At 36.5% G+C, this 27,696-nt stretch overlaps 2 protein-coding genes across 3 annotated transcripts in view; one reads left to right on the forward strand and one right to left on the reverse strand.

Annotated features, from left to right (window-relative positions):
- The window catches only part of LOC120473560 (multiple epidermal growth factor-like domains protein 9), a 49,658-nt gene extending 47,764 nt beyond the window's left edge, over window positions 1–1,894 (reverse strand). The window contains exon 1 of the mRNA XM_039663462.2: window positions 1,261–1,894. Coding sequence (XP_039519396.2) covers window positions 1,261–1,702 — 442 coding nt within the window. The 5' untranslated portion in view covers window positions 1,703–1,894. The remainder of the gene's footprint in view (window positions 1–1,260) is intronic.
- A 2,909-nt stretch (window positions 1,895–4,803) lies between these two features.
- On the forward strand, window positions 4,804–27,039 carry golga1 (golgin A1). 2 transcript variants are annotated; one of them, XM_039663444.2, is made up of 23 exons: window positions 4,804–4,981; window positions 5,637–5,916; window positions 8,124–8,214; window positions 8,857–8,931; window positions 11,633–11,763; window positions 11,863–11,991; window positions 12,217–12,386; window positions 14,459–14,570; window positions 15,591–15,686; window positions 16,206–16,331; window positions 16,419–16,514; window positions 19,153–19,248; window positions 19,334–19,429; window positions 19,709–19,861; window positions 19,959–20,054; window positions 20,641–20,730; window positions 20,803–20,905; window positions 21,434–21,594; window positions 21,694–21,849; window positions 23,006–23,065; window positions 23,163–23,417; window positions 24,102–24,188; window positions 25,471–27,039. In XM_039663444.2, the coding sequence occupies exons 2-23, from the start codon at window positions 5,791–5,793 to the stop codon at window positions 25,546–25,548; spliced, it is 2,583 nt and encodes an 860-aa protein (XP_039519378.2). In that variant the 5' UTR covers window positions 4,804–4,981; window positions 5,637–5,790; the 3' UTR covers window positions 25,549–27,039. The 2 variants fall into 2 exon arrangements, with proteins under 2 accessions (XP_039519378.2, XP_039519380.2); XM_039663446.2 differs by lacking the exon at window positions 8,857–8,931.
- Window positions 27,040–27,696: the final 657 nt, after the last annotated feature.

A 27,696-nucleotide genomic window follows, 5' to 3' on the forward strand; every position in this document is an offset into this window, starting at 1 on the left:
ACCATGGATTTCCTGCAAAAGCCAGTCTCTTGCTCAAAATCCTTAGTTCAGTTCTCAAAAGTATACAGTATATCTGTCAATGAGCATGTCAGTGCCATCAGAATTACAAGTCCTTGTGTCATTGTGTACGGGTAAAACAGTCAAATTGCTTAGTCATGTAGTCAAAATAACAGTGAACTGTGAGAGAGGGATGTTCAGATGTAAACTATGGCTATAGTTTTGATGGCAATTATTGTAAATTGTAGGTTACACACCTTAGCGGGAGTTTGATTGCAAGAGACTGGACAAAATTCACATTTACGCTTTTACTGTTTGTGCTGTAATTTGTTGACAGACCATGTCATTGCAATACACAAAGGAAAAGACAGCACTGCATATCACAAAGAAGAAAACAAAGCAATGTGAACACGACAGATTTAGAAAAAAAAAGTCTGGAAATGTATAGAAATGTGAAATTGATTATGACAACTTGTTCAACCGTTTTGCATGTAAAGGCTTATGCCATGAACTACTACTGTAATGCCTAAATGTTGGGGGGTTGAGACAATTTAACAGAGACCCATTATAATACATTTTGATCAACATGACTTAACCAATTGATAATGTACGAATAATCATTTGCATGGAGGCACAAAACCATTTCCAAAGAAATGATAAATTTATTTATGTGGACAATTTACATAATGATGTGAAGATTGAACATGTAGTTTTAATTTCAATTCTGATTTGAGAAATGTACCAAAGCGACTGAGAAAAACGAATATGATTTCCCATTTCATATCAATGGCCAGTTAGTTAGACATCATAAGAGCCTTTTACATAATAATGATATGTAAACAAAATAAAGGTCAAAATCAATGCATTCGATTAGATAGACAGACAGACAGACAGACAGACAGACAGACAGACAGATAGATAGATAGATAGATAGATAGATAGATAGATAGATAGATAGATAGATAGATAGATAGATAGATAGATAGATAGATAGTCAGTCTGGAGTGAGGTGAGCGTGCAATCGATACCTCATCAATATATCATGTTGCATGGCTATGACTGCTAATGAAGTGATTTCAGAGAGGCGGACTGCAGGAATGATGATGTTAGCTAGGATTATCAAGCAGGAAAGGCCTGATGTTCGCACTGATTAGATATAGGCCCAGCTAATGGCTTATGTTTAAGAATATCATCATTTCTGTTGTCATAAATGTGATTACTAAATTTAGGTATTAAGTTCTTTCGCTATCCACTTGAACTCACCTTGAGAATAGTCAGAGGTTGTGCTAAAATCGGGCACGATGCCTGATCTGTCTGCTTTATCAGAGGTCTGCTTTTCTTTCATCTGCGTTTCAACAGAGCTGAGCTTCCTCCGAACAAACGCGGCCATGTAGCTGGGATTAGACAGGGATGGGGTGGTGGGGTCCGTCGTTGGTGGTTTAATGGTGGCTGCTGGTGCGGCGACATTTATCGGTTTTCTGGCGGACGCGACCGTGGGCGCTGGTGTCAATGCGACAATACCGAGCCGGTATCCTGGGAACTCGTTCGCGCTCGTATCTGGATGCTCTTCTGCGATTGCACGAGATTTCCTTAGTACTAACGGCAGCGCATCGTAGGAATGAACCGCCTCGGATAACCCCATGCACATAAACACGATGAATGGGAAAGCCGGAGATGTAAACATCATTAAGGCAAGCCACCACATAATCTCAACGCTCCATGAAAACCTCCTCGAGACGGACTTCGCAATGCCCCCGTCCTCCAATTTCCATCGGGTTATTCCAAACCAGGTGGTTTCCAAGCCGCCCCGATGTAGCTTACTCCACCATATCCAAGAGAGACCCCCTTTTTTGTCAATGGCTCTGAACCGACTGCAAGGTGTTTGATCCGCACCGACCTGTAGTAGGAGCGAAACGCAATAGAGTGGCACACGCACTGACCAATCAGAACGCAGGATGAGATAATCGCTGAAGTGTGATGTGTAGTTTTTCTCACCGCCTGATAGACGGTGATGCGTCTGATTGGTTCATATCAGGCGCATCGAAACATCTCTGGCTGGTTCATGCTGTCAGGCGATCATTATAATATTTTCATTTTACAGCCTATTGTTGAATCAGCCAAGGAGAAAAAAAAGGAAAACACGATCCAAAATATTTAAGCACTTTCAAAACAACATTTTAAGCAATTCTACTTCATTCTGCAGTCGCATGAGCAATTGTGGTCTAAACTCTGGGATTATTATAGACAGCACTCTGACCCTAGTTTAGTAGCCTAATTTAATTATTTTCTATTTTATTATAATTTTATTTAGCCTATTTATGTGGTGGTATTTGAAGCTCTGGGTTGATTTCAGTTGCCAAGCCCTGTCAGGTTATTATCAGCAGCAGCACCATCTTCTGGTTGTGCAAAAGAATGAGGGAAAACTGTGGTGCATGTGACACTATTCTGAGCCATCCATACCAGTAAGATGAAGAAGTGGAATTGTTCTACTTGATTGTAATGTCAGCGTTTTAAACAGTTTTAAAACAGAGCTTCCTTTACGGCTCACCCTCATCCCTGCTGTTTTGAGACCTCTTCAAGGTGAAGGCCATCATCCATATGGACATCTCACGCATGTGTGGATGAACACCTGGGGCTCTGGCAGTGAGCTGTGACATTGTACAGGTGGAGACAGAATAGAATAGAATGGAATAGAATAGAATAGAATAGAATAGAATAGAATAGAATAGAATAGAATAGAATAGAATAGATCTTTATTGTTGTTGCCATTAAAACAACAAGACTGTTTAGCAGCTCATATTGGCAAACATATAAAAACCATAAATATAAGACAATGAGATCCTTTGTGCAAAAAACAAAAACAAAAAACATTGTAGTGCTGTAACAAAGATATATTCTATGTACTATAAACATGACAATATATACATAGTGACAATATATAATATATATGACAATATATACACAATATAGTGTGTGTGTGTGTGTGTGTGTGTGTGTGTGTGTGTGTGTGTGTGTGTGTGTGTGTGTGTGTGTGTGTGTGTGTGTGTGTGTGTGTGTGTGTGTGTGTGTGTGTGTGTGTGTGTGTGTGTGTGTGTGTGTGTGTGTGTGTGTGTGTGTGTGTGTGTGTGTGTGTGTGATACCGGGTTGCAACACAACATGTCAATATACTGTAGTGCAAATATGGAATGTGTTGGCTGGGGAAGGTGGGGGTATTGTACCAGTTTGAGAGGCAGGTTTATTACACCATAATATTTGGAAGTGAAAGGAGGGACATTTGCATTTGACTGCCTGTGGGACAAACCTTTTTAATCTGCTAGTTTTTGTTTTGATTAGTCTGTATCTCTTCCCAGAGGGAAGGGCGGAGATCAGGTAATGTCCAGGGTGGGTGGGATCTTTTATAATACAACTGTATTTCTTTTAGAGTGTAAATGTTTCTGAGGTAACCACAGATTGCTTTTGACATGAATCTGACTACAAAACAAAAATGCAGGTGAAGGGGTACTAGGGTGGGAGGTTGGTAGATATGCAAACATTGTTGTTAGGCCACTTCTTTACATTTTTAAATATTGGTTCACATTGATACTTATTTTTTTTCCTTTAGATTTTAGATTATTTATAAAACAAGGACATCCTATTGAAATTCAATAGCATTGAGAATTGACTGGGACACAATAATAGGCCTACGGTTTTCGAAATAGTGATTCTCCAAACAAATGGCGATTTATAAACATCTCTGTCCTTAATTGAAACAACTTATATATATATATATATATATATATATATATATATATATATATATATATAATAATCACAATTATAATAATCACAATCTATCAGACACACACACACACACACACACACACACACACATATATATATATATATATATATATGTGTGTGTGTGTGTGTGTGTGTGTGTGTGTGTGTCTGATAGATTGTGATTATTATAATAAAACAATTAAGAGTTCCAAATGCCATTGTAAATTATGCACAACGTTAAATGCAGAAACACTTGCTGAAGGACAGTGCTATTTCTCAGAATACTCATATGTAACAGGCATAGGCCAACAAGAGATATACATGAGGGCCAAAACAGTGCACATGATTACACAACTCACATGAGAATCATTTTAAAGGACATGGTGTGGAGTATGCAAATATCCAACTGTCAAAAAACCCTTTAACCCTCATTTAGAGATCTTGAATGTCTTATTTATAAATAAATAAATAAATAAATTCTTTCTTGTTTTATTATATTTCCTTATTTTGTTTTGCTGTCATTTTGTTTGAAATGCTGTTATTTTTAGATGCAAAGTCACCTGTAAATTCATATGGTCTTTCCAAACATTTTATATTAAAAGTGAGTTTTTGACAATTCCCCATACATTCATACATATTTAATAGGAGTGTAATTGCTTATTTAGATTTATATGCTTATATTCCTAAAAAGGTGATTAACAGCAGGGGTCGTCTTTATTTGGGGCTTTTTTTAAGTAAAGTATGCATTTAACACAAATATAATGTGTGAAAAATATGTCTGTCATGTTGCGGAACATCAGAGTGTGATATTTAGTTAAAATCGTTCAATCAGTAATTATTATTTTAACATTTTATGTAATCATCTAAACAAAGTTTAAATACATTAGTGTGTCATCATATTTTTTTAACAATATTATGCGTCTAACTTAGCAATGCAATGCTACATCTGACAGCTTTCATATTTGACATAAAATCACGCGAACATGTAGCCACGCCCTTCTCCTGTGGTCGTCCAATCAGCGCTGGGTACAATCGCCAAGTTGTTCCTGGAACGTCATCACAATTCTGGTGACTGGAGATTACGTGGTGAAGTTAGTTAGCCAGTTGCTAGCCTCGACAAAAACAGCACACACAGATGTAATGACTGAAAAAAATATATTTGCGTTAAACGTGCATTTCCATAACAATAAACACCAGTTCTTTCAGGGTTTATGGAGGTGTTACGGTAGGTTCACGCTTGTGTGTTTTGTTGGTTTAGTAAGGAATATGCACGAGAGCTAACATCAGCTAGCTCTGCTTACTAATTTATTTCTTATTTCTCCGCTTTACGTTTTTTATTTGACAGTTTTAATTAGATGTTGCCATGCACTGTCAGCATGTGATGGATGAATGGTTTTGACATCAAGCTTACGTGTCATTATTAAACCTGAGTCCTGACACTGGTTACTAGCTTACTACAATGTAGCATGTCAAGCAAAGTCAACATTAAGTCTTTTTTGCTGATGTAACGTACTTAGTCTATTCTAAAACATTGAGCCGCAGCACAATTTGGTTTTATGAGTTGATATTTGTATTTAACTCTACAGTATTGCCTATGTCTTGCTTGAAAACAATGCATCTGCTTTAAATAATTCTTAAGTCGAGTATCAATAGAGGTGTAAGTTAGTACTATTTTGATATGCCATATGGGAATACACAAGCACTAATGTACACTAGACAGTGTTGAATACTAAACCATTCACTTTTAGAAGGCAGGTTTCAAGCACATGAGAATCATTTTATTCAGAAAATTACCTGCTGTTTAAAAGCCTTGTTTGATTGTATTGGTATAGTGAATTTCTTCTGCTAATGTAATTCTGGTGTTGTGATTGTCTCCACAGAGTCAAGGCAGCAGAGAGAAACCCCAGAATGAGTTCTGCGTATGCCGTGGATATAACCCGTTGTGCATTACGAACACCCTAAAGCATCTCGAGAGAGCCATTCAAAACATTGCTTCACACACACACGGCTATAGGCTACATCTACACTACTGAGATGTTTGCAAAGTTGAAGAAGAAGCTGGCAGAGGAAGGCGCCGCTGCCCCTCGTTCAGGCCGCATCCCTCGCTCCATGAGCAAAGAGTCCATCACTTCTGTGGGCGCAGATTCAGGGGATGACTTTGTGAGTCGATCTTTCTCTTTTTTGCCATCTCATATCTTCGTCATACAATTATAAACCTTTGTGGTGTTTAGACCAATAGATGCATAGATTATTATTATTTTCTGTTATGCTCACCAAAGCTACATTTATTCGTTAATACATACAGTAAACATAGTTATATTGTGAAATATTATTACAATTTAAAATAGCAATTTTCTATTTGAATATATTTTTAAATATGATTTGTTCCTGTGATAGCAAAGCTGAATTTTCAGCACCATTACTCCAGTCTTCAGTGTCACATGATCCTTCAGAAATCATTCTAATATGTTGATTTCTTATTATAAATGTTTAAAACAGTTTTGCTGCTTATTTTTATTGTGAAGACTTTGAAATTTTCTTTAGGATACTCTTATGAATGGCAAGTTCAAAACAACAGCATTTATTTGAAATATAAATATTTTGTAACATTGTCTTTATTGTCATTTTTGATCAATTGAATGCATCCTTATTGAATGAGCGTATTTATTTATAAAAAAACAGCGTCCTTGTTACATGTACCATAGTAATAACAGTAAATTGTGCATAATTACATGAAACTAATCCTAATCCTAACCTATCCCCATAGTAAGTACATGTTGTGAATAAATATTGCTCAATACTTAATTGTAATTTTTAAATATTCTAAATATTATATAAATACGATATATAATTACAGAGTAACAATGACACTTTACAATAAAGTGTAACCAAAAAAATATTGCTGACCCAAAACTTATGAAGGGTATATTCTTGGCTTATTCTTATTTTAGATCAAATATAAATAATTATGAATTAAACAAATGCTATAGTATGTTTCTTGTCTGAATGGTGTTAAATCATTTTTTAAACCTATTATCGTGAAAATTGGTTTTTAATTCTTAACCAAAACCAAAGTGTACTTCCAAGTCTAGTAAAGTATCAGCCAACACATTATGATTAGACAGTAAATATTTAATTTTTCCTAATGCAAAAGAAGAATGGCCCTAGTAAAACAGCATGATAGTTATTCCTGTTTCAAATAACTGGCTTATCCACAGTATGCATTGTAGAGAAAGTCACATGACTGTGTTCTGGCTGTGTTTGCACACTGCTTTTCTTGAGGAACCTGCTAGTGTGTCTAAGGTTAGTACTAAAGGACTGTGCTATGCTGCTTGGGAAACCAGTGATGTGATAGAAAGTGCTAAATAATATCACATGCTTTGACTAACCTTTGTAACCTGACACTGTTGTCCTCTAGCAATTAATGGCAGCACACTCAGGGTTAGGAGGATCAGGTTGTCTTTTGCCCTAAATAATTAAAGCTGCAGCCTTCAGGCTTGATGGAGAATGAGTCTAAATCAAAGCCACCCTTATATGTGTTTTATTGAGAGGAACTGATGGGTTTTTGGACCCCAGGGACAATGCAAATGTTTTGATTATTATAGGAAACACCTAAATGATTCTGCATGTGTGCTCAGTTTAAGGGTTTTCTTATATAGTTCTTGAAGGATGTGCAATTATATTGTTTTTTTTTCTCAGGTAAGTGTTTTGTATTTTTTGAGTTAATTTTTTAATTTGTATATTTAATACGTGTTGTGAATATATACAATTATTAGAATTATATATATGCACTGTTTTTTAAACATTGATAAAGGTATATAATTTAAACTTTTTTAATTCTATATATATATATATATATATATATATATTTTATTTTATTTTTTTGCTGCTATATTCATACACTTTTACAAGTGTTGATATTATTTTTAGTGTGTTATCAAAAATGTACACACAATACTATATCATTTTAATATTAGACATCAGTTATTGCTCATAACATTTGACATAATACTAAAACATACTATACATAATATATAATCAGTATTAAATGGTAAAATCGTAAAGAATACTAATCATTATTAGTAAATGGGATAGCGTTATTATTCACTTGTATAAAAGTTTTTTATTTTTTTTATTTTAGTTTTTTACTATGCTACATATAATATGAAATGATATACAGTAGTGAAAGGCTGATGCAAATTCAATTAAACCAATATTTAAAATTATTTGGCAAAAAAGGCAAGCTAACTACAGTAAGAGGTTTTATTTTCACAATATTACTACTTTAATATTGATGCATTCCTAGTCTATTTCTATGGTGCTATTAGGATGATAAATGTCTCTTCATCTATATCTTTGGCTTTCAGGCGTCTGATGGCAGCAGCTCCAGAGATGACGCCTCTTCTCAGATTCAACGCAGAAACGATCAGATACGAAAGCTGGAGGCCAAACTCTCAGGTATCGTCAGCACAATACAGTGAAACCCATGTGAACACAACAGGAGAAAGACACTGAAAGAGGGAAACAAATACGAAAGGGCATCCTGACAAAATCTAAGATGCAGGCTTTTATTTTTACCCTCATCTCACCTGCAACTCTTACGTGGTCTTATCTATTTCACTCTGTATTTGGAAACCTTTTATGCCTTTTGCCACGACCTGTTTAAAGCACATAGCGTTCATCGCAGAGCAAACCAGTCAATGAATGCAAATGACTGGAAAAATCTGCATGAATAATAGATACCTGGCTCTCACTACCGGCCTGCCATGGTGTGCAGTTACACACAGCCTGATCTAGAAACTCTTTTAACCCTAAATGAGCTGTGCTAGATAAGATGATTGCATTATTGACCTGATCAGGGATGATGTATTAGTTTAAAGGTCAAAGGTCAGCAGTGAAAGGTAGCTATCACTGCACAGCCTCACAGTCAGTTTGGTTTTCTCATCTCAGAAAATCATTCTGTTTTTCCCTCCATTTGTTTATCTTCTCAATCATGTTTATCCCTTTGTTTTCTCGTCCCTGTTTTTGTCCCTCCTCCTCCCCTCATCCTCCCTCCGGCCGTGTGTTTGTGTGTGTCGGTATCCCATTCCCCGACCCTAGACTACGCTGAGCAGCTTCGGCTAATGCAGAAGACCAAGGAGAAGCTTGAGATTGCATTAGAGAAGTATCAGGATTGTACGTACCGTTCTTTTCCTCCCATTTTCACCTCTTCCTTCTTTTGGCTTTCTCTCCTCTACTCCTTTCCCATTTGTTTGTCCGATGCTTTTACACGAACATGCATTCTGGTTATACATGGTCAACTTGTAGACCAGTAAAGTTGGTTCTCGATCAAGAACCCCCACCAAAAAAAATTAAAAAGATTGGTGCCACTTTATATTAAGTGGTTTTTAGTACTATGTACTTGCATTGAAATTAATAATTTGATACAATGGACTTATTGTGTACATGTTTTTACATTGTACTTATATTTTAAAATTCCAGCATGTAATTACAGCTATAATTAATTTATGTAATTATATTTGTAATTACACAGTTGACCCTCCCCTCACACATAAACCTAACCTTAAACCTACCCATACCACCACACCTGTCCCTAACCTTACCCAGATCACACCTCAATAGCAGCAAAAGTGTTTTACAATACACCAGGAACACAATAATACATTGTACTTATTGTTCAATGTAAGTACATAGTACTTAAAGCCACTTAATATAAAGTGGGACCAAACGGTTTATTCACTTGTTTTATATCATTTGGTTAGTCACAAACCTCTTCATCTGGGTTCTATTAAGTTATGCTCTATCAACAGCATTTGCAATCATGAACATTACCACAGAAATTGTTTCTACCCTAAGCTTTTTAACCCTTTAAAGCTATTCAGGTAGCCTGGGAAAACCCAGACAACTTTTGGGCAATTTAGATTTGCTCTGAAAGTCATTCAAGCCCATTTCCAATCCGTCGAAATCGAGGCACCAATCAGAAACGTTGGGGCGGGCGTAACACCATGATGACAACGCTGGGATTTTGAAGAAGATTTTGTAGCCTACATTACAAAGATGGATGCCGCCGTCAAACATCACTCGTTTGAATCAGCGTCTGTTTTAAGCTATTTGAATGTTTCCTTTTTGTTAAAAACCAGGCAAAGAACAACACTCGGGAGATGTTTCTCCGCCGCTCTGCATACGTCATCTCCTTCATCGCTCTGATTGGTTTTAGGTCTATCCACGACGTCCGTTGGTGACGCCCCTCTGGAAATGATTTGTCTATGACGCTTTGCCAGACAGTTACAACTGAGAATGGTCTGGTTTTAACCAGGCTACTATTCAGGGTCTTTTTGACCCCAAATGACATTTGCTGAAATAAAAAAATCTAAATGGCATGATTGGAATAATATTAGGTTGTATGTTAGTGTGAAAAAAAAAACAAAAAAAAACTCCAGACAATAAAATGTGTTTTCTATAACATAATAATGTAATTTATTAAAAAAAGACAAATTTAATATCACTCACTTAATTAATGTTTTACTCTATATTTGTGCAGTGTTGGGGGGATTTAAGGATTTTAAAAAAAAATATATGTATAAATAAATTAAAAAATATTTTATTTTCATAGACATCAATGGGAGACTATAAAAATACAATTTTGTTACATAATTTGTCACAAAAGAAGGGGTAATACTACAACACATCCTTGGAGTAACTGCATTCAAAAGTGAGTGTACATTAAAAAAACGAATAGCTTAGGAGGGTTACTGTAATTAAGCTGACATGTGACTAGTAAGGGCCAGTTCAACAAAATATGTTTTTTTTTTTAAGTTGCATTTTTAACTTTTTTAGACTGCATTTTTTTAGAATGCTGTGTCATGCTTTAGACGCTTCAAAAGATGCGAGATGTGAACGCGGTCAAATACATCCATCTAGTGCAAGTTTACATAGAAAAATCATCCTAAAAGTTATTCAAAAAAACAACAACAATTTGCGAGGTTAAGTGAATACTTATTTGGGTAGATAAACATTCTATCATGCTAGCCATTAATAATAAAAATAAATTATTAAATATAACATAAATATAACAACAATATATTAATATAATACCATTTGTTACTGTAATTATGCAATTCCCTCAGTGTTTTTTTTTTAAATGTCAAATGATTCTTTTTGGTAAATTTATCAATAATATTCCACAAATGCTGTTGGTGGCCACTTTTTATGACATGATTGTAGAGTGTGCCTATAACAAGGTAATATAAGATGCTGTTTTGCTCCAAAATCTGAAAGTACAGACCCCATTTATAGACCCAAATTAAGAGGATAAATGCACTAAATTGAATAAAACAATTGAATAAAAATAAATGCATGTACTAACAATGTGTTTTACAGCTTTACTACCAAGGACGTCTGGAAATTAAGCAATCTTGTTTTTTTTTTTGTTTTTTTTTTTTTTTTTTAATGAAAGTGTGCATTTTTGTCTCTAATAACACTTAATGCAATACTAACAAAGGTAACAAAAATAATACATGATGTATTGATGTGTAACATATTTACTTTACATATGTCTAACATTACCATCTGTGATAACACTTAACCACTGGTTTATAATGTTATGTCTGTTTAAAGCTGTGTTTAGAATCGCAGGAATATTCCTGAGTTACTTTCAAACATTTTGAGTGCTGAATAATTAATTTATGTGCTTTATCAAAAAGACGAGCAGCAAATTTCTGCTTTTAAAACCTACAGACCTCGTTTCTGCTAAGCTTCCATTATAAGTGTATTAACGGCCCATAGGCATTATGTATGACAAGGATCTGGATTATTTCTTAAAGAAGGATTTCGGAAAAATGTAAGCTTTTGACTTTTTTTTTTTGTTTTCATCCAGCATCCATGCGCAAACTTCAGGACCAGAACGAAGCTTTTCAGTCTAACAGAGCCAAGATGGCAGAAGGAATGGCCTTAGCGTTAGAGAAGAAGGACCAGGAGTGGATGGAAAAGCTGGCTTCGCTGGAACAGGTTAAGATGCTTTGTTACAATGCACAAAGACAATCCTTGTTTACATCCTTGTAATATCCTAATAAATCATAATTGCTTTGTCCTCTTTTTCTCTAACAGGAAAAGTTGTCACTGACCGCTCGGTTAGACGAGATGACAGAGCAGAGTTTAACATTGTTCCAGAAGAGAGATGATCTGGATGAGCTGGAGGGCTTTCAGCAGCAGGAACTGGCTAAAGTCAAACACATGGTCAGCACACTCAACCTTGTGTGTTATTTTATTAGTTGTAGTTGGAAAAATTATACACAAACCTACATTTCTGCATTCAACAATCATTTTTACACTGATGCATATTATCCAAGTGAAAGGAATATTTAATCTAACAACACGCCGTGTCTGAAAACCCAAGACTAGAGTAGCTCATATTCATTGCAATAGACAACAAGAACAAATTTGTGGGCACTTGTTCTGCAGCTGCTGAAGCGAGAGGAACAGCTGAGTCATCGGGAGAAAGAGCTCCGAATGAGAGGAGAGGAGCTGAACAAAGCGAGACTGACCCTGAGCCAAACCGAAGACAAGCTGTACGAGGTGGGAGAGGAACACGAGGAGATGTGCAGGATCAACTCACAGCTACAGGCTCAAAGGTGTGTGTGGAGAACTTGCACCGGAGAACTTGACTTCCAAATTGACCTATGGCTAAGCCACGCCCTCAAACGTGATGAGCCAATCACAGTGCGCAGCTAACCCAATACACTCGGACATTCTCTGCTTCCACGTCCATTGAAATGCATTGCAGTTAGTCAGTTTTCATTCGTTTTTTCTTGTCATTTTAAGTTTAAAATACTCATGGGGTACATGCAACTCCGACACTAGGTTCCCGAGAGGCTGGGCGATGGTGTGTATTTTTTTACCCTTTCCCAAGCCACATCTCAACCGAGATAAGTGTCTGCTCTGGATTAAGTTATGCGGTAGACCACAACACCAACTAAACGTGGATAAATTAAACAATGATGTCTACATCTGTTCTAATTTAAGTCAACAACGTATTTGAACATTATCTTAAATATCTCTAACGTAATATTAGGCTAACGTTAGCCTAACATTAGATAACGTTAACGTTAGCTTCTAGCTGTGTTGTACATCATGTCACTTAGCTTCAATAACGTATCTGTAAATAACCGTGATAACAAACGTTAACAATGTTGTGCTAAATGATTCGTGTAAATACTGTAGCCCCAAACGGTGATGGCAACGATATGCGGGTTATCATGTTTACACTGTGACCTGTACATTTTTGTCTGGAACTGAAGCTTATCATCAACCTTCTCAACAATAAAATTATTAATATAACTCTCCAATGCATAGTTAAGGCCCTTTAGGTGACTTATCGAGATCACCAATTGCCTCCTGTGAAATGTCTCCTACTGTGACAGCTGCCATAGCGCCTGTCCCCGAATGTTGACTGTTTGTCCGAGTGAGTGGAGGGGGCGTGGCTTAGCCATAGGTGGTTTATTCCTTTTCTAATCAGATCGAGAGGACATGTAAACACTTGATCGGATTGAAAACCGAAACTTAAAGTCCCCGTGAACCGGAAGTTGCAAACGATTTTTCTCCAGTGCTGTGACGTATTTCCAAGTGAAACGGAATATTGAACAGAGGGCAGGGTTTTACTCTAGCGCTCCTCCTCTCCATCTCTCGCTCATAGCAAACTAACGGTTTGAGGGGAGTGGTTACGCGTTTCCCCACCCAAGCTGTGAAACCTACGTCATCAGAAAAAGAAACCGTTCCAGACCGGAAGTAACTTTTCAGATCTTGATTAAAGATTACCAAGGTAAAACATTTTATAAATATATATTTACTTGCACGGATTAATTGTTCACCACAAGACTAGTAATATGCGCTAACAAAGTAAATAGGTTCAATTTTGATTTCACGGGGACTTTAAAGGAATGCGCATGTGCAATGAGGTAGAAAGAGCGCAATGACGTGGTATGACGCGGACTGAGCTGTTGTTCCTGTTGAATAAAGTGTCATATAAATGAGTGTCCCGTTATTCTAAAATTCTCCTTTCACTGAGTGTCTGTGAAGTGGAGCAGGACAACATGATCCCACCATCCACAGGCGACTGGTTTAGGGCACGGGGAGGGGCATGCAGCACGGCACAACGGTTCATATGTCATTGTCTCCACGTTACGACCAGAAATGGATATAAAATCTGCTGTTTAAAACAAATAAAAAAAACGATGCTACACACGAATGGTTATTATGCACAAACAGCGTCTCAACAAAAATATAATTTTAAAGATTTTAAATCTAGGTCATCTAGTAAATCACCCTGATTTATTCCTACTTCAGACTATTTGAAACAGGATGAAATGTTTCAAAGAGTGTTGAAATATTCATCAGTTCCACTTTATTTTAATGTGTCCCTGTTACAGTGTAATTATAGACTTAAGTACTGAGTAATAATAATTAACTACATGTACTTACTATAGGATAAGGGTAGGAACAGGATTTGGTTGAGTGTTAATTGCATGTAATTATGCCTGATTTGTAGTTATTACTATAGTAAATACATGGAACATGTGTAACAAGGACACGACACGTTCAAATAAAGTGTTACTTATTAATTAAACAAATAACCATTTTTAAGACTTCTGTGGAGTTTGCTGATTTTATTTCAGTTTCTATAATTGTGTCCGGCTGTCTCTCTCAGGGATGAGTTGTTGAGTGAGAGAGCGGAGGCTGAGAGGAGGGTTGTAGATCTGGAGAGAAGAGAGCAGGAGTTACAGGAGCTCATTCAGCAGGTCTCACAGGATTTCCAGAAGGTGGGCACTTGACAACATTCAGCTCTTCATCAGCACAGATGACACTCAGAAGCCAAGAAGGTTACTTTTGGGAGCATATAGTCACCACTCCCATATAAGTGTTTTCATTTCTTTCACGTTTATTTATAAACTATTTTTATGCATATAACATTGTCATGACATTGCTTATGGTGTACTTTAAGGTTTAGTTCACCCAAAATTGAAAATGACCCCATGATTTACTCACCCTCGAGCCATCCTAGGTGTACATGAATTTTTTCTTTCAGCCAAATACAATTTGGTTATATTAAAAAGTTTTTGAACTCCAAAAAGTGCATCCATCATAAAAGTAATCAAGCAAAGCGATGCGTTAAGAGGAATATTCATATTTATTACTCTATTCAACTATAATCACTGGCTTACGGTAACCTTTGACCTGACAGAATTCTGATTCTTTACGCACCCATTATAAAGATTGGAAGAGGCAGGATATTTTTTAATATAACTCGGGTTGTGTTTTGCTGATAGACGTAAGTCATGCACACCTAGGATGGGTTGTGGGTGAGTAAATTATGGGATCATTTTCATTTTTGGATGTACTAACCTTTTAAAGACGTTTTTTTAAATTATTATTAAAACCAATTACTGAATTATTTCCAATATTGTCATATTTTATTGTCTTTATTTCTTGTTTTGCTTGTGTTTGGTCTTTATTTTATTGCTGAAAGTTTACATCTCGTGTATAACTATTTTGTAGAAATATCAAGCAATAATTGCATTGTGCCAATCCTTGCCAATCTTTGACTAATATAAAAATAGACGAGAATCTATTACATTTATAAAAAATAAAAAAATAAAGATAATAAAATAATCTGTTGTATAAATATTTAAACCCATGCTTTCACTTGCATAAATTGTTCCTGAAGTAACCATACACTCCTGAGGAAAGTCTGTTTAAAGAAACTGGAATATGTTTACATTTTCTTTGAATGGTATGATGAAAAATAATTAGCAAATTCTATTGTTTCTTTTGCTTTTCAGGCACAAAGCAATGCAAATGCACTAGAGAAGTCAATGGAGCATCTCCAGTCTGAACACAATAAGCTAAAGCTACAGCATGAGCAGCACAAGAACAAGGTCTGATTGACTCAACAAAGAATTCCTTGATACGAATAATGTAATGTATTCACTCGCATTTGCGTGTGAAAATTACTGTCAGAGAATTTGATTAATTATTCAGGCTCACATGTGAGCGGCATCCAATCAAAACCTGTAGGTTATAAAATTACATCAGAATAAACTATATGCAAAATACATTTGTATTCTTTACATCTTGTATTCTTTTGTATTCATTTGCAAAATGTATTTGTATACATTTGTATATGCTTTCCATCCCGATCCATTTTATATCCAATTTGTCTTTTAGACAGAGTGTCAAGGAAAAGACAGTTTAAATAATTCATCTTAACATGCTTGTGCTTCATTCCCTTTCATTGCATGCATATAGCTGTTTTTGGACCCAAAAATATGTCCTGTTCCTAAGCTCTGATGCTTAGTTATTTATATAGTGTGTGTGTGAATGGCTTGGCCTATTTATAACTCTCTATTTCTTTGTCACTTTGGTAAAACTCTTCATACCATACTGTGATTGGTCAGGTTGCAGTGACAGAAGAGGAGCGAGCGCGTCTATTGGCTGATCTGCAGGAGAAGGCCGCCTCCCTAGAGAGGAGACTAGAAGCAAACTACTCTCAGGATGAACACCTACAGGAACTACTGAAAGAGGTCAGAGGACACGTGTTTATACATGCCTTTCATTTTACTGCAGTTTCAGTCATCTAATATCTGCATGTTTTGTTCATGTGCGTTTAGAAGTCTGCATTAGAGCAGAGGTTAGAGGAGGCCAGAGGTCAGTTACTGGAGACCAGAACAAATCACACCACAGCAGTCAGTTCACTGGAAGCCCAGGTAACCCAGCGTCTAACCTCATTCGCGGCTCTACATTATTACATGTCGTTTTTAAAATGATGATTTTCAGGCCAGAAAGAGTCATGTAAATGAGTACGATCTTTAAAAGGGTTGTATAATGCATTTTTTCTTACAAGTTAATGATTCTTTAGGGTCTAAATGAAAAGTTTGTAATATACTTTAATTAAAAATTCTCATTTGTATTTTTTAGAAAACACTCATTTTACCTGGTCAAAAACAGCTCTGTTTTCAGCACACCGTTTCAGTGCATATTACTTTAAATGATAATGAGCTTAGCTCACTCCGCCCCTCTGTTCTGCTGGTGTTTTGACACAACGCACATGGAGTTAAAATAATTGAAAGTGTTTGTGAGTGTTGCCTTGACCTTGGTATATTTTGGAGAAAGAATGGCAATCGTATCAGTTTGAACCGGAGTCGGACCCGGAAAAAGATGCCGGCCGCAAAGAAGTTAAGGCTCGAACTGGACGTCTCTGAATGGTTGGGTAACCTAATGTCACTTTGTATGTACTGGCAGGGTAACTTTAGATTAATTTAGTAGGTTAGATTAGCAGTTTGTAATAACACAATAATTATATTGAGAACGTTGTACATAGAAAATATGGCCTAATGTACCCTAAGTGTAAACCTTAGCCGCATTCATTGTGAAGCGTGCAAGCGATTTGCAAAGATTAATATAAAATATACAATTTTACACTCACTTCTTCTGGAGGTGCAGCAGGGACATGAACAGTTGGTACCGATTCTTTTTTTCAGGAGCAGCTTCTTAGCAAAACCAGCTTTATACTTTACTGACCCTCGTTTATAAAGCAGCCTGGTGAGAAATGATTCGCAAATCGTGCAAACATGAAAGCATTGAGGTTTATTGTGATGAATATTCCCTTCGAAAACAAAACTCAGCCACTGCGTCTTCAGCGGTTCAAATTTAGGAACATCAAATTGACTGCTGTGTTCGTTATTACACCGAAGAACAGAACGCCACAATTGCTTAGACGTCATTCTGCTCCAGTTTATCAACAATGGCGGACTATGATGACAGCTCGCTCAGGGCGGGGATGTGTTGAACGCTGCTGTCAATCAACAATCATGGGAGGGGCGTCAAACGGCTCGATTTGAGGCTGGTAAAAACATATAAGGAGATTAAAACAAAAACACTGGATGGATTTTTATCATTATATAATGGTTGTGTACACTGTAAAAAAATATTTTCATGATTTGTAATCACAAAATTATTTCTTTTGTCAGATTAACTTAAATAATTTATATTGTTCAGAAAGTTTCTGATGATTAAATCAATCACCTTCATTGTATTAACTCAATTTTTCAATTTCAATGAACTTAAATTTTTAAGGCAGCCAGGTTACTTCATTTTTTAAGTTAAACCAACAATATTTTTTACAGTGTACAGGCACTGCCAACAGGCATTCCAGTACAATCAACTTGTAAAAGTGCATGTACCATTATATGACCCTTTAAAAAAAAGTAATGTTTTCTTTTCATGTTACTTTTAGTTCAGTAAACATATTTAATTTGTTTTTGGTATTTTATTATTTTAATAACATATTATACACTGCCATTTAAATGTTTTTGATAGAAGCATTCATTTGATCAAAAAGTAAAAAGAGTAATATTTGAAATATTATTGCAATTTATTGGATCTGTTTTCTATTTGAATATATTTTGAAATATAATTTTATTCCTGGGATTTCAAAGCTGGATTTTCAGCATCATTATTCCAGCCTTCAGTGTCTCCCGATCCTTCAGAAATCATTCTAATATGGTGCTCAAGAAACATTTTTGCTTATTATCACTGTTGAAAACAGCTGTGCTGCTAAATATATTTGTGGAAACCGGGAAACATTTTTTTTTTCCTTAGATCAATCGAAATCTTTATAATAACTTTACTTTCACTTTGGATCAATTTAATGTTTTTTATTAAAGGGATAGTTCACCCCAAACAGTATTTACTCACCCTCATGTTGTTCCAACTCCGTAAGACTTTCGTTCATCTTCGGAACACAAATTAAGATATTATTGATTTTAAATCTTAGAGCTGGATCACTCCTCCATAGGCTTCTAAAGGATTTGAAGCTTGCCGGCCCTGAAAAGTTAAAAACATTGTTAAAGTAGGCCAAGTGACTACAGTGGCTCAGTTTTATGTTTATCAAGCGTCGAAAATAATTTTTTTGAGCAAAAATAACCACTTTATTCAACTACTCATTTCCTTCTCTGTGGGCCGTGACATTTCATGTAGTGAAACTGTGTAACGCTTCTGTGTTGCACATCACAACCTAGCCGTGTGTCGGTTGTATGTTGACGTACAACCTAGAAGCGCTGCGCAGTTTCACTACGTGAAAACTTGTAATAACATTATACGATTTTTAATATAAGTATTAATGTTGTTTAAAAGTCTTACTAACCCCAAAACTTTTAAAAGGTAACATAGAATGTATTTAAAGTATCCAAATACAGAATTTAATTATTATTCAAATAATATTGTATTGTTGATTTGAATCAAATTGAATTTGCAAAAACCCTTTGGAATTGAGTCAAATTCCAAAAACTGTATTGTTTCCTACTGCTAGTAGTAAGAGAATTCCTATTTCTCATTTGTTTCCAGATCTCTCGACAGAAAGCCAGCATCACAGATCTGCAGACTCTGGTCAAGCACAAAGACGATTCGTCCAGGGCTTACAAAGAGAGGACAGACGCACAGGTGAGAGCACTGCGATTCTCCAGTTAACCCACACATCACATGACCGTGGCTGATTGATCTGAATGATGTGAATGTGTTCTGTCAGATCTCAGAACTGGAGCAGAGGCTGGCTGACTGCGCTGAGAAGATGAAGAGTCTGCAACAGCAACTTGAAGACAGTGAAACGCACACAGAAAAATTGGTACATAATGACAGTCAAAGTCTCACCAAACGTCTCAATAGCCTGCTCAGTTCCGTCCATCGGTTTGTTACTACTACTAACTGTTTTTGCTGAAATGTCGCCCTCTTCTGTCAGATATCTGTCATACTCACTGGGATGGCAGCATTAGATGAAGAAAATATGTCATGATGTCTAGGGTTATTAAAAAATGGGCTTGTCATTGTCTTGGTGTCTGTCTTACAGATCAGCTTTATTGTTAATTTGCCTTAGAGTTTTGACTTTTGGCCTTTGGTCCCATAGCAGGTGGAGTGGTCGGAGGAGAGAGAGCGACTACAACAGCAGGTCTCGACACAGAGACAGAGAGGCTTGGAGAAAACAGCCAGGCTGGAGGAGGAACTTCTTGCTCTACAGAGAGAGAGAGAAACCGAGGTCAACAAGCATCAGGACAACGTGGTGTGTAACACATCACTCGTGTGTTTCTTTGACTATCATGAACTGAACATGGGAACGTTATTAAAAGTTTTTCTGATGTTTGTGTCTTTCTCTCAAGCGGTTGCTGGAGGAGGAGAAGGCCTCACTTTTGAAGAGCAAAGCTGAGATTGACAGCACTGTAGAGAGACTGACGGCAGAACTCGACCAGTCTAGAGTGAGAATCATCTGCATCTGCACAAACAGATTCACTATGTAACACTACCATTCAAATGTTTGGGTTGATACGATTTTGGAAGAAGTCTTTTTATTTGATCAAAAATGCAAAAACTTAATATTGTGAAATATTATTACCATTTAAAATAACTGTTTTCTACTTTAATTCCTTTGTTGTCAAAGCTGAAATTTCAGCATCATTACTCCAGTCTTCAGTGTCACACAAATCTTCAAAAATCTTTCTAATATGCTGATTTGGTGATTTTTTTTTTTTTTTTCCCAACAGCTTTTATTTGAAATAGTAATTAGAAATTTGTAAATACTGTCAATTTTGATCAATTAAATGCATCTTTGCTATATAAAAGTATTAATTTCTTTTTTTTTTAAAAAAGCCCCCATACACGGTAGTGTAAGTTTAAAGTGCAGCTAATATTATAAAGCGGTCCATCATAATCCCTCCTGGTTGACCAACCAGTCAGTCATACTGCCCAGTCCTACTGTGGACATTTCGAGAGGTATTTTGTGAGCTTGAGTCGTTTTGTTGACCACTATAGCATTTGTGTGACATATATCTGTTTGTGTCACAGGCGGATTTGAGTAGCAGACAGACGGTCAGCGTTGAAATCGCCAAAGCTCTGGAGGAAACCAGAAAACAGAGGGAAGAACTCCAACTGCAGGTTAATTCACTGGCATATTTTTTCAAATATTAAGTCATGCACCTGTTTTACTTAATTTATTGTATTTTATAGGTCAGCAAAATGACAGAGTCTCTTGAGAAGGCGGAACAGGAAGTGAGTCGTCTTTCTCAGGATTTAGGGGCAAAGGAGGAAGAACTAAACTCGTTGAAGGAAGGTGAGTGACCAGATGTGGCAGCAGGAAAGAAACTGGTTCAACCCCTCCATAATTAGCTGTTTAGTTTTTAATTACTAAATTTGCAAAAATGTAACCTTTCATTGAAGTAAATCACATTATGAAATACATGTTTTTCTCAAACACTTTTTTGAAAAAATTTTGGCCCCTTTTGTTAAATTTTTTTGCTGCTCTGAGTCGTCTCCTATAATGCCTGATGAGTGTGCCACTTCTCTTCAGTTCAGCACACTCATTTTCTATAGTGATTCCCCCCCCCCCCCCCCCCCCCGGTTAGTTTGCAATTTCGTTTAATAAAATATCAAAAGGATAAACAATGGCGCAAAAGGATAAACAATGATGAAATTTAGACGTGACCAAAAGAGTCAGATGTTAATTTAGTAACTGCTTTTACTTGTTTAATGGGTCGGTTTGTTTAAATTGTTTAAACTGGTAATTAGTTTGAGCAATGTATTCAAATAACCATCTTCAGATTCAAGCTTCTGTTTCTTATTATGTGTGTTTGTGTGTCAGAGCTGAAGGCAGCCCGTAGCAGTCTGTCATCTCTGCAGGCTGAGTGCGAGTCTCGTCGTTTGGAGGCTGAGGAGAGAGAGCGAGAACACACCTCTCAGCTGACATCACTGCAGCAGGAAGTACTCACGCAAACACAGCAACTCTCTTCTTACCAGTCCCAGGTCAGTGTGTGCTTTTACCCACCTGAGCTGCTTGCTGTTAGATACATTGCCCTACCAATTTGATGTTTTTGGATTGACATATCTCTTTGTGTGTGGCAGGTGTCTGATCTGGAGGGTGAGGTGTTGAGATTGACAGCACAGTCACATGCAGACGAGTGTGATGGTGAGCAGAACGGGACAGTTACTGCAAGTGATCTTGACCAGTTACAAAAGGTCAATAAAGACCTCGAGCAGCAACTGGCTGAAAAAAACAAGGTGAGAGCAAAGAAAAGCACTGAAATGAATCAAAGTTCTAAGAAGAGCAGAGATTTTAAAGTGCCCCTATTATGCTTTTTAGGTATTAGTGTTTAAGTTGTGCACAATCTGTTTGTCAGGTAAAAGGTCGGCATAGCAAACTTGCAAATCTACCTTGACCCTTAAAAATTGTAGTTGTAGCTGAGGCCTGAAAGAGTTTTGTTTGTGTTATCGACATGTCAAAAATGTTTATGCGCTACAAAAGCAAATGAACTTTGCATGCATTTCCAAAGAATGAAGACTCGGTTTTGAATTGATATGGTAAAACCTACACTATTGTTACTGTTCATATCAATGTGTATTCAAGTGCTGAGGAAGCCTTCGGAGCTAAAATTCAGATGTCCCAACAGACTGGGCCATCTGACCAATCAGAGCAGAGTAGGCTCGCGCGGAGAGGAGTTTAAAGAGTTGAATTCTTTATCAAACCATTTCTGACACTGAGAAAATGGATGATGCTGAATAAATTATCATAATTTTTATGTTTCCTTGCATTTAAATCTTTTATTGAAGACCTCCAAAACATAATTAAGAGCTTTGAAATGGGCATAAAAGGGGCACTTTAATATATATTTTTTTTATTATGAACTTGTAATTTTATGTAAGAGCGTAATTTATACAGAGAACATACGTTATATTTATTTATATATATATATATATATATATATATATGTGTGTGTGTGTGTGTGTGTGTGTGTATAAACACTTGTAATCAAATTTTCATTACTAATGTAATGCGTTTCTCCACATTTGAACTAACTTTGCTGACATAGCCAAGCTTGCACTGGAGGCGAAAAACTAAATGCACCAATAATATTGCCTTTTTTTTTTTTATTATAGTGTGGGTTAATAGGTAAGGGAAGGGTCAAAGTTATAATTAAATATGCAGTTAGAGAAAGAAATTACAGCTGTACTTACATGCAGGTGTTTTTTTTTTTTATTTAAGGACGATGTAGAAACATGAATGCATACATTGTATCAAATGATTAATTTAAATGTAAGTACATTGTAGTTAAAGACACTTAATATAAAGTAGGACCAAACAATCTACTACATGTGTGTGTATATAAAATGTTTTTTATATATAAAATGTTTGTGTTTTTTTTTTGTGTTTTTTCAGACAATAAAGCAGTTACAGCAGAGGCTTGCAGAACTGAAGAGGACACTACAGAAAGAGCTGGTAAGTGTGTTTATTCAGATTCATTTGTCAGTGTACTGTATGAAACACAGTCCATGTCAGCTGTCAGCAAACATTTCCTCACGTGTTTATGCAACAGAAACTGAAACCAGATCCGGACTCTGAGATGAGGGAGAGACTCCAGGAGAGATCGGCCGATAAGATGCTCTCAGAGACACAGATGCCCACCACAGCTCCAACCCCAGCTCAAGGACTCCCTCAAACCCCAGGCCCGCAGCCCATCACCTCCAACACCACAGTCACCAACAGTTCAGACCTCACCGACACAAGAGAGATCAACTTTGAGTACCTCAAACACGTGGTGCTGAAGTTCATGTCATCCAGAGAGGCAGAGGTGAGGGCTTGATTGGTTTCTGATCTGTTCAGATTACCAAAAAAAAAACTTTCTAAAGTCTTTTATTCAAAAGTGACAGTAAAGACATATAATGTTACAAAAGATTCTATTTCACTTAGATGCTGAAACTATAATTACAGTGATAATAATAAGAAATGTTTCACGCAGAATGTGTTTTTCTATGTAAACATGCTAGATTAGACATTTAACCGTTGTGATCTTGTGGATGACACGACGTTCTATAAATACAATGCTCAAGTTAAAAGAAGTTCAACTTTTAAAAAGGCTGTTTCTGAAGACTGGCGTGATGGCTGAAAATTTAGCTTTACCATCAAATAAATAACTATATTAAAAACATTTCAATTGTAATAGTATTTCACTATATTACTGTTTTTACTGTATTTTTTATCAAATGAATGCAGCCTTGGTGAGCAAAAGAGCCATCTTATAAAACATTACCAATACTTACTGACCCAAAATTTTGTTGTGTACATCCAATCATCTTTTGTTGTCCTATAAATGTTTTTTTTTTTATTATTATTATTATTTTGGCACATTATTTACCCTAATAAATAATCCTCTTAAAAAAATCCTGTTTTTAAACTCTGGACTAGTGTACCTGTAAGTTATGCTTGAATGAATGAAATGTTACCTCTCTCTCTCTTTCTCTTTCTCTCTGTTCAGGCTTTCCAGCTCATCAAAGCTGTTTCAGTACTTCTACACTTCACAAAAGATGAAGAGGACATGCTCAAACAGACACTGGAGTACAAGGTGTGTAAAATAAACAAATTGAAGTATGATGGAGGACAACCTGTAGAAAGTCAGCTTGCTTTCTTTTCAAACCTCATCATACCCGGTACCGTTCTCCCACGGACACTTGAGCTAACTAGGCCACTCTGCTAAGGCAGATAACAATGTGGGTCAGGATATCTGGCTCACCGCACCGAATCAAACCATTAGCTCTCAGTGACACATGTCAGGAATAGCAGCTGGGAGGTATTTATAGCTCAGCCCAGCTAGAAATCACTGTGCCACATTACACACGCTGCCCCTTTGAACACTGTGGTACACTGGTACTCTGGTGTGAGTGGAGGATTTTTGAAGAAAAAAAAAATATATATATATATTTATTTAAAGCTGCAGACTACATTTTTTCCTCTTTGTCGCCATCTCTGTTCAAAATCTATGGTGACAAATCAATGCCAATAATAACTGAGCAAACTGATGTTGACGCCCGCGGAAAATGACTTTCGCGAGAGGATAACAAATCTACACGCGAGGAAACGGGAACTCGTGAGCTCGGTCAAAAACCGCGCGCCCGCATGACATCATGATCACATGATCATTCCACACGCTTGATCTGCTCCCGCCTGCAGCTTTTGCTTGCTTGAACGGGTTTATTTTTGGCAGTCGAGGGGCGGGACTTACTGTTTTAATAACCTCAAATGTCATTGGTTACTTCCCTCTTCCGGAAGTCAGTTGTGATTGGACACCTGTCCAATAACCCATGATTCACTTGACTTGAGACATGAGACATCACTTAATTTGTTTTTATGTATTGTGGTTTATAATATAAAATATATTCTTCCCCGATACTTTATTTATAAGAAGTCTTACTAGTGATTGCATTGTGTTGTTAAGAGATATTTACAGACTGTAATTATTACCAACATTGTTATAAGCTTACCGTTTTGAATCGAGCTAAGGCAAACAGATAGCGTTGAACACTGGCTGGTTAATGTATTTTTCTCAACTATGTAATTTGGATCATTTTAACCCAAAAAAAGCTACGGAGTGCATTTTTAAAAAAGATTTTTACATACGTTTGACTTTTCCTTCGAATAAAAGTCCAATATTGGATGGATGGATGGATGGATATTAAAAATTAAAAGGAAAAATGTTTATAAATGTATAAAATTCTGTAGTAGTGCATTCCTAATCACGTTCTGAAATATCCTGTTCTCTGACAAAATGAGGTGGCCAGATTTCTGAATAGTGTGTGTGTTTGAAGGATAGAAGCTCTATTTTTGTCTGTTTTGTGTGTGTGTTTCAGATGTCGTGGTTTGGTTCCAAGCCCACACCCAAAGGAATCATACGGCGTTCCATCTCAGGAGCCTCAAGTTTGAGCTGAGAGACAAAAACATCTCTGAGACAAAGTGAAAGAGGGAACGGTGAAAGATCTCGGTAGGAAACTACTGACGTCTGAAGGGAACAATTGCAGACTCTGCAGTTTCAATCTCTGCCTCAGCAGTTCCTATGTAGCTCATGCCCTTTAAAGAATGGGACACAAAAACAACTGTCCATTTTACACTCAAATATTGCAGGGACTAAAAACAAATGCTTTATGAACATCATCTGTCTGTGACCTGGGGAGTTTCATCTTTTAAGTAATGGTTAAATGACATCATCCGTCTCAACCCATGTACTCCGTAGTTTCATCCGCTTTCAAAAAACTACCACTGCTGTTTTTAACAGGAAGATCTTTCAACACAAAAAGGAGTATTTATTTATTTTATTTTATTTTTTTTAAACGCCAGTCTGCGCTTTAACTGGTGTCCAATCAAATCCTCTACTCCCATTTCACTGGTACTCATGAAGACAATAATCATATGGCCTTTAAATACTGGACGTCAGTGAAAATCAGGAATGGGATGTTATAAGATATAATGTTGTGATTTTTTGAATATGTGGAAGCATCGTACTTTAATCTGCCTTGTTTATGTGTAAATTACAATTACGTACATTCCATACAAGTATTTATATATGAATACCTGTATATAAGTGATAAGAGGATTTATAAATTAGTGGATAGTTAAGTTATGTTTTTTTGTACATCATATACATGCATTAGTTGCAATACTGTTCATGAGTGTGTATGAGATTCTTCACTGTGGGCTTGAAACTGTAATATAGAGGCATATATGCACTGAGGAAACAAGCATGCATGCCTTATACAACTGAATGCTTTGATTGTACTTTGGTTTTGAGTGTATATTGAAGCATTTGAGTATATCAAGGCTAAAATACTGTCAACTGCATTTATATTTCTCTGAGAACAAGTCAACAGAAACATCTTTTTCATTTTACCTGTGAAAACCAAGTCGTTTTTCGGGCCGAGCCAGTGTTTTGCTGTCAGAACGATGTAATTTTGTGTGTTTTAACACTGAGGAGCATCAGCAGTAAGGTTAACCACTCTAAATGACAGACTCTTCTGGTAATAATAGTTGAATTCATCCTTGAATATATCTGTGGGATGCTCAACATGTGTTTGCTGTTTTTAGAAAAAGAAACCCAAAGAATTTCTGTTTTATGGAAAGCTTGAATCAGCCGATTCGGAAAAAAAAATGGCTGTGCTGTAAATGAAGGTTCTCTGAAATCCCATTGGAAAATGCAGATAAAATGCCCTGTGTGTGAACAGTTAGGGATGACTTTGGAAGGTCCATAATGCACTTTTCTACGACTGTATTCATGTTTGTTTTGATGTTATGATACTGTAGCTATCAAGACAGTATCCATTGCCTCTGCTTTCAGCAAAATACCACTACATCCTTAATTTGGTTTCACTTCATGGTCTGTCAGGAATATATCAAAACTTGATAAAAATTGAAATGTTTCTCAGTGACTAATTTGTACTTCTATGTGGTTACCAGTGCTGACTTTTGTGTTTTTGTTGTAATAGTGGATCTGAAAGTGATGAGACAACGCCTTTCTGAATCATTTTAGAGCAAAACTGACAGATCAATAATTAACGATGAACATTACCATTCAGTTTCACTTGCGAGATTATAGATTAGTTACTATATAACTAACACAAAAAAGAGGTATGAGCCTTTACTTAGGGTCTGTTTAGTGTTTACACATCAGTGATGTATTTAAAACAAAATTTGGCATACAGGTGACAAAAGTTGTGATCACAATCCCCATTCCCGTTCACAGGTCAGTCAGTGAAAATAATAAAAAATGCTGTATTCTGCTGCCAGGCCAGTAGTTGGCGATGTCGCTTTGTAAAGGAACTACGCGCCTACAGATTAAACATAATGCGCATGCGCATTTTTGTTGTCAACACAGACTGTTAACTCTATCGCTTGCAAAATCGTGCACTTAAGGGGCGTTTACACGAGACCGGTTTCAACGGAACGGATAACTTTTTATGCGTTATGGCCGTTCAGTTACACGACAATGGCGTATTGGGGGCCTGAAAATGTAAACTTTTGAAAAAGGGTTTCAAAGTACAAGCAATAGCAGTATCATTGTTAAAAGTTTTCATGCTCCCAAAACA

This window comes from Pimephales promelas, chromosome 14 (genome assembly GCF_988280905.1).
Source record: "Pimephales promelas chromosome 14, fPimPro1.hap1.1, whole genome shotgun sequence".
NCBI classification, from domain to species: Eukaryota; Metazoa; Chordata; class Actinopteri; order Cypriniformes; family Leuciscidae; genus Pimephales; species Pimephales promelas.

What these genes read in the sequence shown, in the direction of transcription:
- golga1 (XM_039663444.2), top strand. Translation starts at nt 5,791, where the DNA reads ATGTTTGCAAAGTTGAAGAAGAAGCTGGCAGAGGAAGGCGCCGCTGCC. An exon ending in TCTCTTCTTACCAGTCCCAG is followed by an intron (nt 21,595 to 21,693) that starts GTCAGTGTGTGC and finishes TGTGTGTGGCAG; the next exon opens with GTGTCTGATCTGGAGGGTGA. An exon ending in AACTGGCTGAAAAAAACAAG is followed by an intron (nt 21,850 to 23,005) that starts GTGAGAGCAAAG and finishes GTGTTTTTTCAG; the next exon opens with ACAATAAAGCAGTTACAGCA.